The following is a 12,237-nucleotide window of genomic DNA, read 5'->3' as shown; positions in this document are numbered from 1 at the left end:
CTGGAAGCACGCTGCAGATCAGTGACATTACAAAATCTCGGTACATCAGTTATACAAGGAACTGTCAGGTGAGGTGAAGTCTTCATCGGGAACACTGTGTGAATGGGATGTGGCAGACTGGAGGCAGGAGTTTGCTTACATTTAGAGACTTATCATATTCACATTATATACATATATTCTGATTGCCTCAGACACAATGTATGTTGCATGTGCTTTACAAAACGACGTGTCTGACACAGCAGTGCCCTACCTACTGTAAGTCATTTTGCAGAAAAGCTTTTAGCATTCTTTGCAAACATTCACCACAAATTCCAGTATATCTTTAAGGTAATCTTTAGTAAAATTCATCCTTGAAAGATGTTTTGAAATTCTTGTCATCTTGAATTGTTCAACCAGTGCCTGTGGAACAACTTTCCAAAGAACATTGGCTTGATAATTAAAACCACCAAGCATTGCTTTTGAGCTTTTAACACTCAGAGACAATGACAGCCTGAACTTGTGCACTCACATAACGCCTGTTGGCTTTATCTCACAGTAATGCTAGAAGGTTTGAATCACAGTGCATTATGTGTACTTGTGAAAAATTACCCTGGGAACTGGCAATGTCCGATTTGAAAACAAAATCTGTATTGCCATCATCATTAATCCACTGTCAACTAACAATTTACAAAAAAGTGTCATTTGGCATGAGAATAGACTGTAGCAGTCAACACCGAGAGACGTGGGGCTGGTTATTCACAGATTGGGCCTTGTCCTGGAAAATGAAGAAACTAATCCATTTCCGAGTAAATGCCCATGGTCAAAGGCACACACCTGACATGAGTTATATTTTTTTCTAATTAAACACTTGAATCAGAGCTGAGCAAGCAGCCTGGTGCAAAGTTTTCTTGTAACAATCATTTAGGAGCAGCTTGCAACACAAAAATGTTGTTACATGGAAGGGAACAATGTTAAGAGTGTTAAGCATTTTTCTAGGAACCTGGGAGTAAGAGCTGAAGGAGTGGGGGTGGTAGGGATACATAACTACAACACGCTAACCTTTCCCTGACCTCACTGTTGCAACGCAGCACTAGATTAGTAGTGTGACAGTCATGCTGACACCCCACAAGACTTAAAGAGACTTAACCATTTTGCAAAAATGGTGGGCATTAAAAACATGGAATTCTCATGTTTTCCTTATACAAACTGACAAAAAATAAATAAAATTAGGCACAGCATCATATCACTGCAAATATAATCTGAAATAAATTGTGGTGGCAAATTGCATTACTGGATTTACACCCAAAAACTGAGAGCATCACAACAAAATGCAAATGTTTATTTATTTATTTATATCTGTAAAATTTTCAGATACTTTGTCTTGAGTTGTTATATCGTATTTATTTGACAGTTTTTAAATAAACATTATCCAGATGGGATTTCTGGCTTAACAAAACACAGGATAATCATAACTAGACAAATGACAATATACAAAGAAAAAAAATCTTACAGCATACATGCCCATGAAAGCAACTACTCAATAGAAAATTTAGGCAATTTCATCAATAATACTGCACATAGCAGCATCTTTGTCCCATACTTTGTCCCTTTTTGAGGCAGACATGCTCTTGTCCTGCTGCCCCACTGCCATACAGCTGCCCCCTGCCTCCTCCACATCCATAGGTTCTGTTTTCATTCTAGGGCCCAGCCCAGAGGAGCCTCCGACGCTACTTGCTGAAGATGCGCTCCTCGAACCATCGCCGGGTCCATTGGGACCTTCCATTTGGGGTAAGTCATCAGGTAGAGAGGCAAGGCAACTCTGGATCATCTCCACCACCCTCTCCAGATGTTTCTGGAACCTCTCAGCAGTCTCTAGTCTCTGTCTCTTCTGCACCTCCATCATTACCCTCAGGGTCTCTCTGGCTTGGTGTGGCCTGTACTCATTTATTAAGTGGTGCATGTGAACAAACAGTAGCTTTAGGTCCTCTAGCTTCTCCTCACGCTTTATACTGCCAGGGCTCCTGATCAGGATGTCCAGCAGGTCCAGGAAATTCACCAGAATGGACATGTTAAGTTTCTTAAGCTCCCGTTTGTGGTCAAACTGCATAGGGTGGAGCCTCTCGATGCCCTGGCTCTCCAGAGGTCGTATGATGAGGTCATCACACTGGAACTGGTTGCCAAACATCATGTAGCTGTCTCTGATGGGCGGAGGCGGCTTGGGGGCCAGACCCTTGCGGATGTTGTCATCTGTGTACTCCTTGATGTACTGCATCGGTGGAGGGGGCAGGGCACTCACCTGCTGTGGTTCTCCCATGGCGGTGACCTGAAAGAACAGCACGGTAAGGTGCATCAATCCTCAACTTGTTATTCTTACAATAATCCTCCACCAAAGCAGACAACAGGAGATGGAAGTCAGCAGTTCAAATCAACTTTAAAAAGCTGAGTCATGTATTTTAACCTCATGACACCTCTTTAGGCATACTTGTTGTAAGCCTATACTGGAGGTACAGATCCTCTATAACATAATAATGACACACAGTGAGAAGCTGGTATTGTGCTGAAGTGCTGCTTAATGGATCAAGTATTTGCTGATGATAATGGCAACAAAGAACACATACTGATCCTCCTAACAACGCAACTTTGGCCAAGAAAACAGTCATCTTTTACGCAGGGAAAACATTACTGCAATCAAAAGAATGCAAACCGGTGATTTAGTATTTGCTACTTGACTAGATACTCATTTAGCACATAATTAGCTTTCACATTAACTAGCGGCTAACAACTTTCTGATTGTTCCCGTTTATTTCGGTTTGCTTGTTTTATACGCCAGGAGTAAATGACAGCTACGTACACATAATCTGATTGGCCACCAAACTAGCTGCATTATGTGAGGTTAACTTATGTGTTGGCTAGGTTTAGCTTAGCTTTACCTTCATGTGTAACGTTAGCTGCTAGCTAATGTTAGCCGGGGAGATTGTCTCCAATTTACTCAATTCAGTAAAAATAAAAACAAGCTAAGAAGTTGTCACATACGGTGATGTAAATGAAAAAAATGGTGACGACGAAACATTCACATACCTCTGAAGTAACTCTTTGATTGCTGAATGTGCTATTTAGAATAATTTCACAACAGTAGTTTAGCCGATGTTTAGCTGTTGTCTGCTCCACGGATAGGAAATACACGTCCCACGGTACGCCAATCTGATTGGTTCAACTGGATACGTCATCAGGTTTTGGCTGTACGGATTGGACCGTACGCGGTGAGTAAACCAAACGCTGATTGGTCGTAACATTTAGAGGCAACGTTTGTTACAATAGTACGGGTATCGATGGCATGCACAAACTGAGTAATAAATATAGTATGCTAATCTCTGTGATCATATCAAAGGATGAAGTCATTAAATATTATATTTTATTTTAATTAAATTTTACACTGATTGCTTAAAAATAATGGGGGATCCTCCATTTTCTGTGACCAAAGACAGACATATTCAAAGACATGGACTGCACAGTATTGATCTCATACTTTCCAGTTACTGCAACACAGCCAGAGAAAGCATTTGTGTGTACCAACCATTTGTGTGTGAGAACCAACAACTGAGAAACCACCGTTCTTGTGAGCACATTTCAGGTTGTGAGGAGATTTTGGGTGGATTTTGGATTCTATCTTACTGGTGAGGGTTAGGGTTAAGGTTAGAATTAAGGTTAAGTTAAGGTTAGGGTAAGGGTTAGAGTTAGGAATGGGTTGGTTATGGCTAAGATTAGGGAAAGGCTGCAGAAAATGAATGTGTACCCATTGTTGTGTATGTGTGTGTGTATGTCAGGCTGTGTGTGTGTGCAACGCATTGCAGGCCCTAGCTGAGGATGTGGCTTACCTACTGTAACAACTTTGCGCCGGAAGTTTCATCTGCCTATGGCTCATCACCAACTAGTTTTTTTTTTTTTTTTTTTTTTTTTCCTCACTCCAAGCTGCTTAATCTCTCCCTGTAAGTCACAACCCATGTCTGCCTTTCCCACAGTGCTGCAGAGAGCTGTTTACCATGTACCCCAGGGTTATCTTGAAGGGAACAATGATCAAGAAATCTCAACAGAAGAGAAGAACATCACCGTGTAACTATAAGGAGAGGTTTTTTGTGTTGGACACCCAAGAACTGAAATACTCTGAACGTCGGCCTGGGGTGAGCTGCACTGTGGTTTTATTTTCATCGTATTCCTGCATTGTTAGAACTCTTTGGCCTAGAAATTTAGGCTCTTGGTAAGCAGCTGTAATGCTTTGTAATATGGATAATACGGAGCAGAGCAAATATAAGGGAAAGAACATATCATTTCAGAAAAAGCCCACACTGAAAGGTTGCATTGAGCTGTCCAGGATTAAATGTGTGGAGATTGTGTGTACGGACATCCCCATACCATGCAGCTACAAGTACCCGTTTCAGGTGAGCTTCAATTACAATTACAATTTTTCAAAAAGCACAGCCCTCAGGAAGAAAGATCTAGTCTCCATGCTTGAATATTACACTTAAATCTCTAGGTTGCTTGCGCAACATAGTGTGTTGTGGAAGTAGAATATCCATAATATGAAATAATAGAAGATAACATAAGTTTTTATTTTTTGGCTGCAAATATCTCTCCAGGTTTTTCATGACAACTACTACCTCTACATTTTTGCCCCAGACAACGATTGCCGTCAGAGATGGGTCAGGGCTCTCAAAGAGGGTAAGCAATTTTTAAAACGTAATGCTTTAGGCTTTGGTTGAAGGGCAACCAATGGTGACGAAACTTGGTTGGATATCATGATTAAGTCGTTGGAACTGAAATGTCTGAGGAATAAATAAAAATCACAGCAAAACGAGAGCAGCGTGTTACTCAAGCACCTCTTTTAGTTTATTTGCCGATAACACCTCTTTGCGTGTGCGTTCTGTCATTCTGTTCTGCCACAAATTAAAAATGTTGATTTGTTCATATGTGTGTTTCCTTCAGTATGGACTATTTTTGTTCCCTATGTAGAGACAAAGTTTAACAGTTTGGTTGTCAAATACCACCCAAACTTCTGGTTGGATGGAAAATGGAGATGTTGCTACCAGACAGAGAAATTGGCAACAGGCTGTCATGAATATGACCCAGTGGGTTATGGTTTGTATTTTTTCTTCCACTACTTTCATCTAAGGTTGAAACTTGATTATTATTATTTTTTTATATATATATATTTAACCAAAAGCTTTCTCATCCAAATGTAGGAGACAGGTTTGAAAAATGTGACGTAAAATAATGTGATAGGCTTACTCATTTGAGCTGGATGGCAAATTTGGAGCCTAGATACTATTTTTGAACTTGTTTGAACATGTGAATATTCTCTGAAATCCAATGTAAAATCAGTTTTTTTTTGTTTTTGTTTTTTTGTAACTACAATTCTACAATTCTGTATTTTTGTTTGCTCCACAGCTTCAAAAAAGCCTCTCCCGCAATTACCGGACCCAGAGGTACAAGTTCGCCAAACATAAATAATATGTGCTATTACATTATTATTGTTGCATCAGTCAACATTGTTCATATTATCACTTGACATAAGGGTTAAGTGAAAAATTAGTGAGTGGGTGTTTACTCTCTAAAACTCTAAAACCCTCTAAAACTTTTAAATTAGTTTCATAGAAACATTTCTGTTGTTGTTCTCATTTGTTTTTATCAGTACTGTACTTTGCAGTCATTGTTCTCTCTCCTAAATAATATTACTATAATAATGGGGACTATGGTATTTCTAATAAAATTTATGAGGGTAGGTTTTCTCTTTATCTCCGTCTGGCAGAGGACCCTGCAGGATCCAGGACAGAGGGTGGTGGTCGCTCTCCAAGACTACTCACCGCTCGGAGACAACGACTTGCCTCTTCAGAAGGACCAGGAATACATCCTGACCGACAACTCCAACTCCGACTGGTGGATGATACAGGATGACAAGGGGTACAGCACATCAGGACCCCCATCCCATTCTTTGTCACTGCTTTCTTTGTTTTCTGATGCTGAAGAATATAAGCTGAAATCGTATCTCTGTTTACGTACCACGTCTGTTTTCTTTTCTGTCTTGCAACAGGAACACAGGGTTTGTACCCAGTATATATGTAGCTGAAAAATCAGGCGCCAACTTTGATCGGTTTGAGTGAGTATGATTTCAGTGCTCTTCTACCCTTTTCATTATTAACTTGTGGTTAAACATATATCTATTCCAAAGATCTGATTGATTTAATTTTCTCTCTCACAGATGGTACAATAAAGACATAACCAGAGGGCAAGCGGAGGAACTGTTGATGAAGGAGGTAAAAATTATGGCATTTTACTCTGGGATGCAGTGATTATCCAGCATTGTGACATTTATTTATGCTTTCAGCCCTATAATTTCAGCAAAAATGGATGTATGAATGAGTGACTGAACGAATGAATGGATGAATATCGTGCTCCATATGTAGTGTTGAAGGTATTTCATTAGGAGAAAGTAGAACAGAGTATCTGTACGACTCAGTTTAGCAGTCTGATGTGACTTTGCGGCCTTTCCTACACCAAAGTATAGTTTGCATTTGCAAGATGAATCCAAACACACATACATATTGAGAATGTGAAATGAGACAAAAGATGTCAGGTCTCAAAACCACAAACTTTTGCTCCGATTCAGGATTTCCTGCAGTAAATGTGCTTCTGCATGGTTGTGCAAGCACAGGGTGAAATAGTATAGGCTAAGTGCTATCCATAAACACTGACTACCAGCTTAGACCTGGTATAGATTGCAGGAAACAGAAAAAAGGTCATCAGATTGCTCTTATACCTGTATTACAAATGTATTCATTAATGCTGATGACTCTATGTTTTCAACACTTTATTTTTAGGGGAAGGAGGGTGCATTCATGGTACGTGACTCAAGACAAGCAGGGGTCTACACAGTGTCGGTCTTCACCAAAGCGCCAGGGTAATGTAATGTCCCTTATATCTCTAATCTGATTTTATACTAAGCCATATATTTGGCATCAAGTGTGGTATTGTTTTGGTTTTTATTTTGTCAACTATTATCATAATTTTAAGGGTGCTTGTCTTTCAAAGGCACTCACGGGGAACGTAGGGTTAAAATGCCTTTATTGCAAATTGGGCATTACTACATTCACATAACATAACATAACATAAAAGCAGCGTGCCACGGCTGTATCTTATCATAATGATATTTTAATAAATGTCTAGCTTAAATTTTGGCCAAAAGGATGATGATTTCTGTCAGTAGACCTGCAGGACTGGTGTCGAATCCAAACACAAATGAACTGAAATCATTTGCATTGGCCTTGTCTTGTCTTTTATGTCTTTTTTTTGCCTTTTAAACTTATTTCATGCTGAATCTGTTCAGTTAATTTTTTTCCATTTCATACACTTACATTTTATAAACAGCATTTTCATTTACTCTCAGGTCAAATGGAGAGAAGAATCCACGAGTGAAGCATTATCAGATCAGGCAGACAGAAACAGCAGAGTCCTCATTTTACTTGGCAGAGAAGTACCTGTTCAACACCATTCCTGAGCTTATTCATTACCATCAGCACAATGCTGCAGGTAACTGTGGCTTTGCTTGTGCAGCAGCACTGCATGCAAACCACTAGAAGCTAAAATGTTTTTTTTTTTTCTCTCAGTTTTGCAGTTTTGTTGCAATCGGGGGCAGAAATGGTCCCTATCTTTCCCTATCTCTCACAGCACAGTGCACTACTCATATAGCTTTTCAGAATTTACCAGTCTGACACAATATAAATGTGATCCTCTTCTAGTTAAAGCTGTTTTTTGTGCTGTCCCGCAAATTCTTGAAATTACTCTGTCAGGGTCTGTGTGTATGTATCTCTTCATGTCCATACATCAACTCCACAGGTCTGATAACACGTCTGAGACACCCTGTTTCTCAGGACAGAGACTGCTCCCAGCACCCTGTTAAACTCCCCAAAGGTTAGAAATTAATCTGCTTATAAAGCTGAAGATGGGTCCGCTTTTTGAATTGGTGCTAAACATGTAATAATTTGGGGATTGTGTTGGGCATGTTGACCTACTTTGGATGAAAATTATATAAAGCTATCATCTTGTTAGAAAGTAATTAAATGCAACATAAATGACTTGACTTTTTTTTAAAATGACTTTTGGTACAGATTAAGAAATCAAGGACATTAGGTACAACCCATGTGTTGTGGTGATGTAACCACAACACATGCACAAAGAGCTGTAAAGCCTGGGCAATGAGACTCGAGTGTAAATTTTTCAACAAAGCACTTGCCCATGTACTGTATTTCCCAATATGCTCCAGTGGTTAGCCTCAAGTGATTAGGATTACAGGTCCTGTGGTTCACTATACGTTTGCTGCTTAACAGATGAGTGGGAGGTGGACCCCTCAGAGCTGAGCTTGGGGCAGGAAGTGGGCAGTGGCCAGTTTGGGCTGGTGCTGGAGGGGAGTTGGAGAGAAAAGAAAGTGGCTGTGAAGATGGTGAGAGAAGAGGCCATGTCAGAGGAGGAGTTCATAGAGGAGGCACGGATCATGACGTAAGTGCTCTTCATAGTAGTAATTCATATCATTTAAGAGTAACTGGAACCATTTAGCCAATATGTGTATTTGTGTTACCAGGAGGCTGTCCCACTGTAAGCTGGTCCAGCTGTACGGTGTGTGCACCCAGCGTTCTCCCATGTGTCTGGTGTTTGAGTTCATGGAGAACGGCTGCCTGTCAGACTACCTGCGGGCCAGGAGAGGGCGTCTGTCTCAGGACACCATGCTAGGAATGTGTCTGGATGTCAGTGAGGGAATGGCATATCTGGAGAGCTCCAACTTCATCCACAGAGATCTGGTAGCCCAACAAATAGCAAAGCTTTTGAAATACACTTGCATATCAGAGCTGTTGTTATGATAGTTTACCCTTCATCTGTTGCCCTTTCCTCTCCAGGCTGCCAGGAACTGTCTGGTCTCGAAGAACAACGAGGTGAAAGTGTCTGATTTTGGCATGACCAGGTATGGTCGTCGGTTAAGATTATGCCTATTGGAGACACTGTTTTGAGCCTTTGTAAAACTACAGTATTACTATAAATGTGCAACCTTTTTAATGTATGGCTTATATTTTTCTTACAACTGCTTAGCATAATGATGAGTATGTGTGTGTCCGTGTTTGTGTTTGTATGTGTGTGATGTATCCACTCCCTGTACTGCAGATTTGTTTTTGATGACCAGTATACAAGCTCCCAGGGCTCCAAGTTCCCTGTGAAGTGGTCGTCTCCAGAGGTCATTAAGTACTGCAAGTTCAGCAGCAAGTCTGACGTCTGGTCATTTGGTGTGTCTGCCTTTCTGTTTTTCAGTTATTTTTTCTTTGTCTGACTTGCTGTCTGTCAAACACGTCCTCCTCCTCCTTTGTAAAGATGCACTACATAAAATAGGATTGACCAATTGAAGCAGTGAAGACGCTTAAGGGGGATTTCACACCTTAAAGTCGGAGCCACAGTTGAAGTCTTTTTTACGTTTTATACATTTGACCCAGATAGTGTTAGTTTCACATCACAACTTTGCAAATGCATTAAAGAACTTGACATACCTACATCCTGCCATTATCACCTATACGTGGAGTGTCTCCCTAGACTTGGCATTGATTGGTTTGTGGACAGGCATGCAACATTAGTGTGTTGTCAATTCAGTGGGTGGCCTTGTATCGCAGTTTGAATTAATGAAGTAAAATAAATGAACAGATTAATTTTGTTGCCACTATTTACCAGAGGCACCAACTTCAACCATGATACTCAAGAGTAGTTTGAATTCACTACAAGGTTACTATTTGGACTCAAAAGTTTCTGTGTAACTGAGAAAGTTAGCTTTGTTCCCCACAGACAGACAGGGTTCATTTTGCTGCTGCGTGGGAGGTGGGTTAATTGGTCTGAGGGTCTGAACCATCCAAAGAAATGTTTTCACACTAACCATGGTCATGTTTTATCCTGACCGAGCCCACCTCTTTTCGGGAGTTATCACACCTGTCATTTTGGTTCTGATCAAACTGAAAAGTCGAGACCAAATGAGGTAGGTGAGAAGGGGCCCTTAGACTCAACTGACAAAAACTTGGAGCGATCTATCTGTGAGTCGGTCTGACAAGGAGAAACATGTCGACTCATCTTCAAAATACATGCTTAGTTTTTGTCAGGGTCCTCTCTTCAGTCCACCCAATCACAATTTTGCATAGTGCATCTTTATCAATATAAATAATTTCAAGGTTCCACATATAGCTTTTAAAGAAAAACACAAAGTTACTAGGCCCACTGGTTAACTTAGCTGTTAATAGTAATATTGTAGATCATTTGCTCGGGTGATCCATACCATTTAGCATACACCATGTCAAGTGGTAGCTGAACATTAGCATTGTTACAGTGCGCAGTGTGAAACTCAGATTTTATGGAGCAGATCTAATGCTGTTAAGGTATTTTAAAATCATATGCATCAATCATTTTGTGCAGAATATTGGTAAAAGTTACAGAAATATGACCAATGTTTCATGCATAAGAATGTATGAATAATATGCCAGGAACTAGTTTTTGTGTTTGCATAAGAAATAGTGAGTATAGAAAGAGATCACTGTGCAGCGTATAAGTAGACTACAGCATGTCCAAAAATAAACCTGGCTATCAGTTATATTGAGTTCATAATTTTTAATAATAATGTGTAGCTTTTTGTTATTAAGTCAGTCTTCTTGCTCGATTGATGCCAGCACAGTGCTAGTTGCTTAACATAGTTTATGTTAAAGAGCAATGGTGAAAATGATTTTCTGAGTACACCTACATCATTTTGGTGTTTATGTTCTCTTTCTGTCCGCCCCCCCTCAGGTGTGCTCATGTGGGAGGTGTACAGCGAGGGCCGTCTTCCCTATGAGCATCGCTCCAATGCTGAGGTGGTGGAGTCTCTGAACGCAGGTCTGAGGCTCCTGAAGCCTCGCCTGGCCCCAGACGCCGTCTACCTGCTCATGGAGTGGTGCTGGAAAGAGGTGGGGACAGGCACTACATGCACACAATCTCCCATGACAAGACCCACTTTCATATAAATATATTAGAGAGAAGAAATGAGTTGTATGGAGGAGAATACAGCCTGTGATGTGTTTAAATGTCTGCACTGTGACTTACACTTTTCATGTTGTGATTTGTACAGAAACCGGATGATCGCCCATCCTTTGCTCTCTTGCTGCACGAGCTGGCCTCCCTCTCAGACCTGTGAACCAAGATAAGACTTTATGCTGAACAGAATATGCCATACTGTACAAAATAAATGTATTTGTCTTATTTATTGATTTATTTTCTATTGGTTGTCAAGTGTTGTTGTTGTTTTCAAAGCAGGGTGAAGCAGTACCATGTGGTAACTTTACAAAACAATAATTTTCATTTCTCACAGGTGTTTTTTTTTTTTTTTTTTTTTTTTTTAGCACTCTCGGCTTTTGCACTTTATATACTGTAACTGTGTTGAACAGCTATGGTAGATTCTGATTATGTCCTCTAGAGGGCACACACGACCCACCCATACTGTCAAAATCATTGCTAGTTTCGGTAAATACTAGATATGATCTCTGTACATTGAATAGGACAGATGTTATTTGACCCACTGTTAATTACAATAACGCACTGACAATGACAATAAAACTTTTCTACATGTTTTCAGCACCAGCAGTGGTGGTTTATTTATTTATTAATAACACAAGCAAAGATGAATGTGGTTTTAAAGTGAACACAAACAGTGATAAGAATTTTGTTCTTTATGATGTGCCACAAAGTGTAACTGTAAAAGTATTTAAATTAAATATAATGGGTATATAGTGCATACTGTACATAAAAAACACATAATCAAGAAACATCACAAACATATAGATATCATCCTGTTGCCAACAAGCGGTGCAACTGAGCCAACGACACTGAGAAAAAAAAATCTGCAGGATATTGCTCTGGTGATTGAATTTTATTCAGTCCAGATGTGTCCTCTCTCTCTGTCTGTCTCACACAGACAAGCTTCCTGAGCAAAAACCATCCAGCAAAGAGCAAAAGCAATCTAATGAGATACATTTTATAACTATACTTTATGAATATCACAGCAATTAGAGGCCTCCTTAGGATTTACATAAGAATAATGAGCCTACCACAGCCATTTAGTGTGACATATTTAGTACATCTCACTGTATCAGTGGGTAAAAATATAGTAGACATACTGTTTTTTGTTTTTTGTTTTTTTTTTTTCGTAGGACAGGA

At 39.9% G+C, this 12,237-nt stretch overlaps 2 protein-coding genes across 3 annotated transcripts; one reads left to right on the top strand and one right to left on the bottom strand.

The window, feature by feature from the left end:
* Positions 1–1,360: 1,360 nt before the first annotated feature.
* On the bottom strand, positions 1,361–3,189 carry med7 (mediator complex subunit 7). The gene is made up of 2 exons (XM_030062294.1): positions 3,058–3,189; positions 1,361–2,302 (listed from the first exon to the last, which is right to left on the bottom strand). Exon 2 carries the CDS (start codon positions 2,291–2,293, stop codon positions 1,529–1,531), a length of 765 nt encoding a protein of 254 aa, XP_029918154.1. The 5' UTR covers positions 2,294–2,302; positions 3,058–3,189; the 3' UTR covers positions 1,361–1,528.
* itk (IL2 inducible T cell kinase) lies at positions 2,257–11,658 on the top strand. 2 transcript variants are annotated; one of them, XM_030062291.1, is made up of 19 exons: positions 2,338–2,685; positions 3,154–3,239; positions 3,999–4,157; positions 4,311–4,415; positions 4,614–4,695; positions 4,987–5,112; positions 5,422–5,459; positions 5,783–5,934; positions 6,065–6,130; positions 6,233–6,287; positions 6,852–6,931; positions 7,418–7,560; positions 7,867–7,941; positions 8,358–8,526; positions 8,609–8,825; positions 8,922–8,986; positions 9,184–9,302; positions 10,834–10,991; positions 11,153–11,658. In XM_030062291.1, exons 1-19 carry the CDS (start codon positions 2,676–2,678, stop codon positions 11,216–11,218), a joined length of 1,971 nt encoding a protein of 656 aa, XP_029918151.1. In that variant the 5' UTR covers positions 2,338–2,675; the 3' UTR covers positions 11,219–11,658. The 2 variants fall into 2 exon arrangements, with proteins under 2 accessions (XP_029918152.1, XP_029918151.1); XM_030062292.1 differs by lacking the exons at positions 2,338–2,685; positions 3,154–3,239 and adding an exon at positions 2,257–2,318.
* The last annotated feature ends 579 nt before the right edge of the window (positions 11,659–12,237 follow it).

This window comes from Myripristis murdjan, chromosome 10 (assembly GCF_902150065.1).
Source record: "Myripristis murdjan chromosome 10, fMyrMur1.1, whole genome shotgun sequence".
NCBI classification, from domain to species: Eukaryota; Metazoa; Chordata; class Actinopteri; order Holocentriformes; family Holocentridae; genus Myripristis; species Myripristis murdjan.
Note: the sequence above shows the minus strand (reverse complement) of the source record. Positions and strands in the feature narration are given on the sequence as shown.

Excerpts from the sequence above, each read along its gene's own strand:
- med7 (XM_030062294.1), bottom strand. The coding sequence starts at position 2,293 with ATGGGAGAACCACAGCAGGTGAGTGCCCTGCCCCCTCCACCGATGCAG.
- itk (XM_030062291.1), top strand. Across the intron at positions 8,826-8,921 it reads ACTTCATCCACAGAGATCTG|GCTGCCAGGAACTGTCTGGT; the intron begins GTAGCCCAACAA and ends TTTCCTCTCCAG. Across the intron at positions 10,992-11,152 it reads TGGAGTGGTGCTGGAAAGAG|AAACCGGATGATCGCCCATC; the intron begins GTGGGGACAGGC and ends TGATTTGTACAG.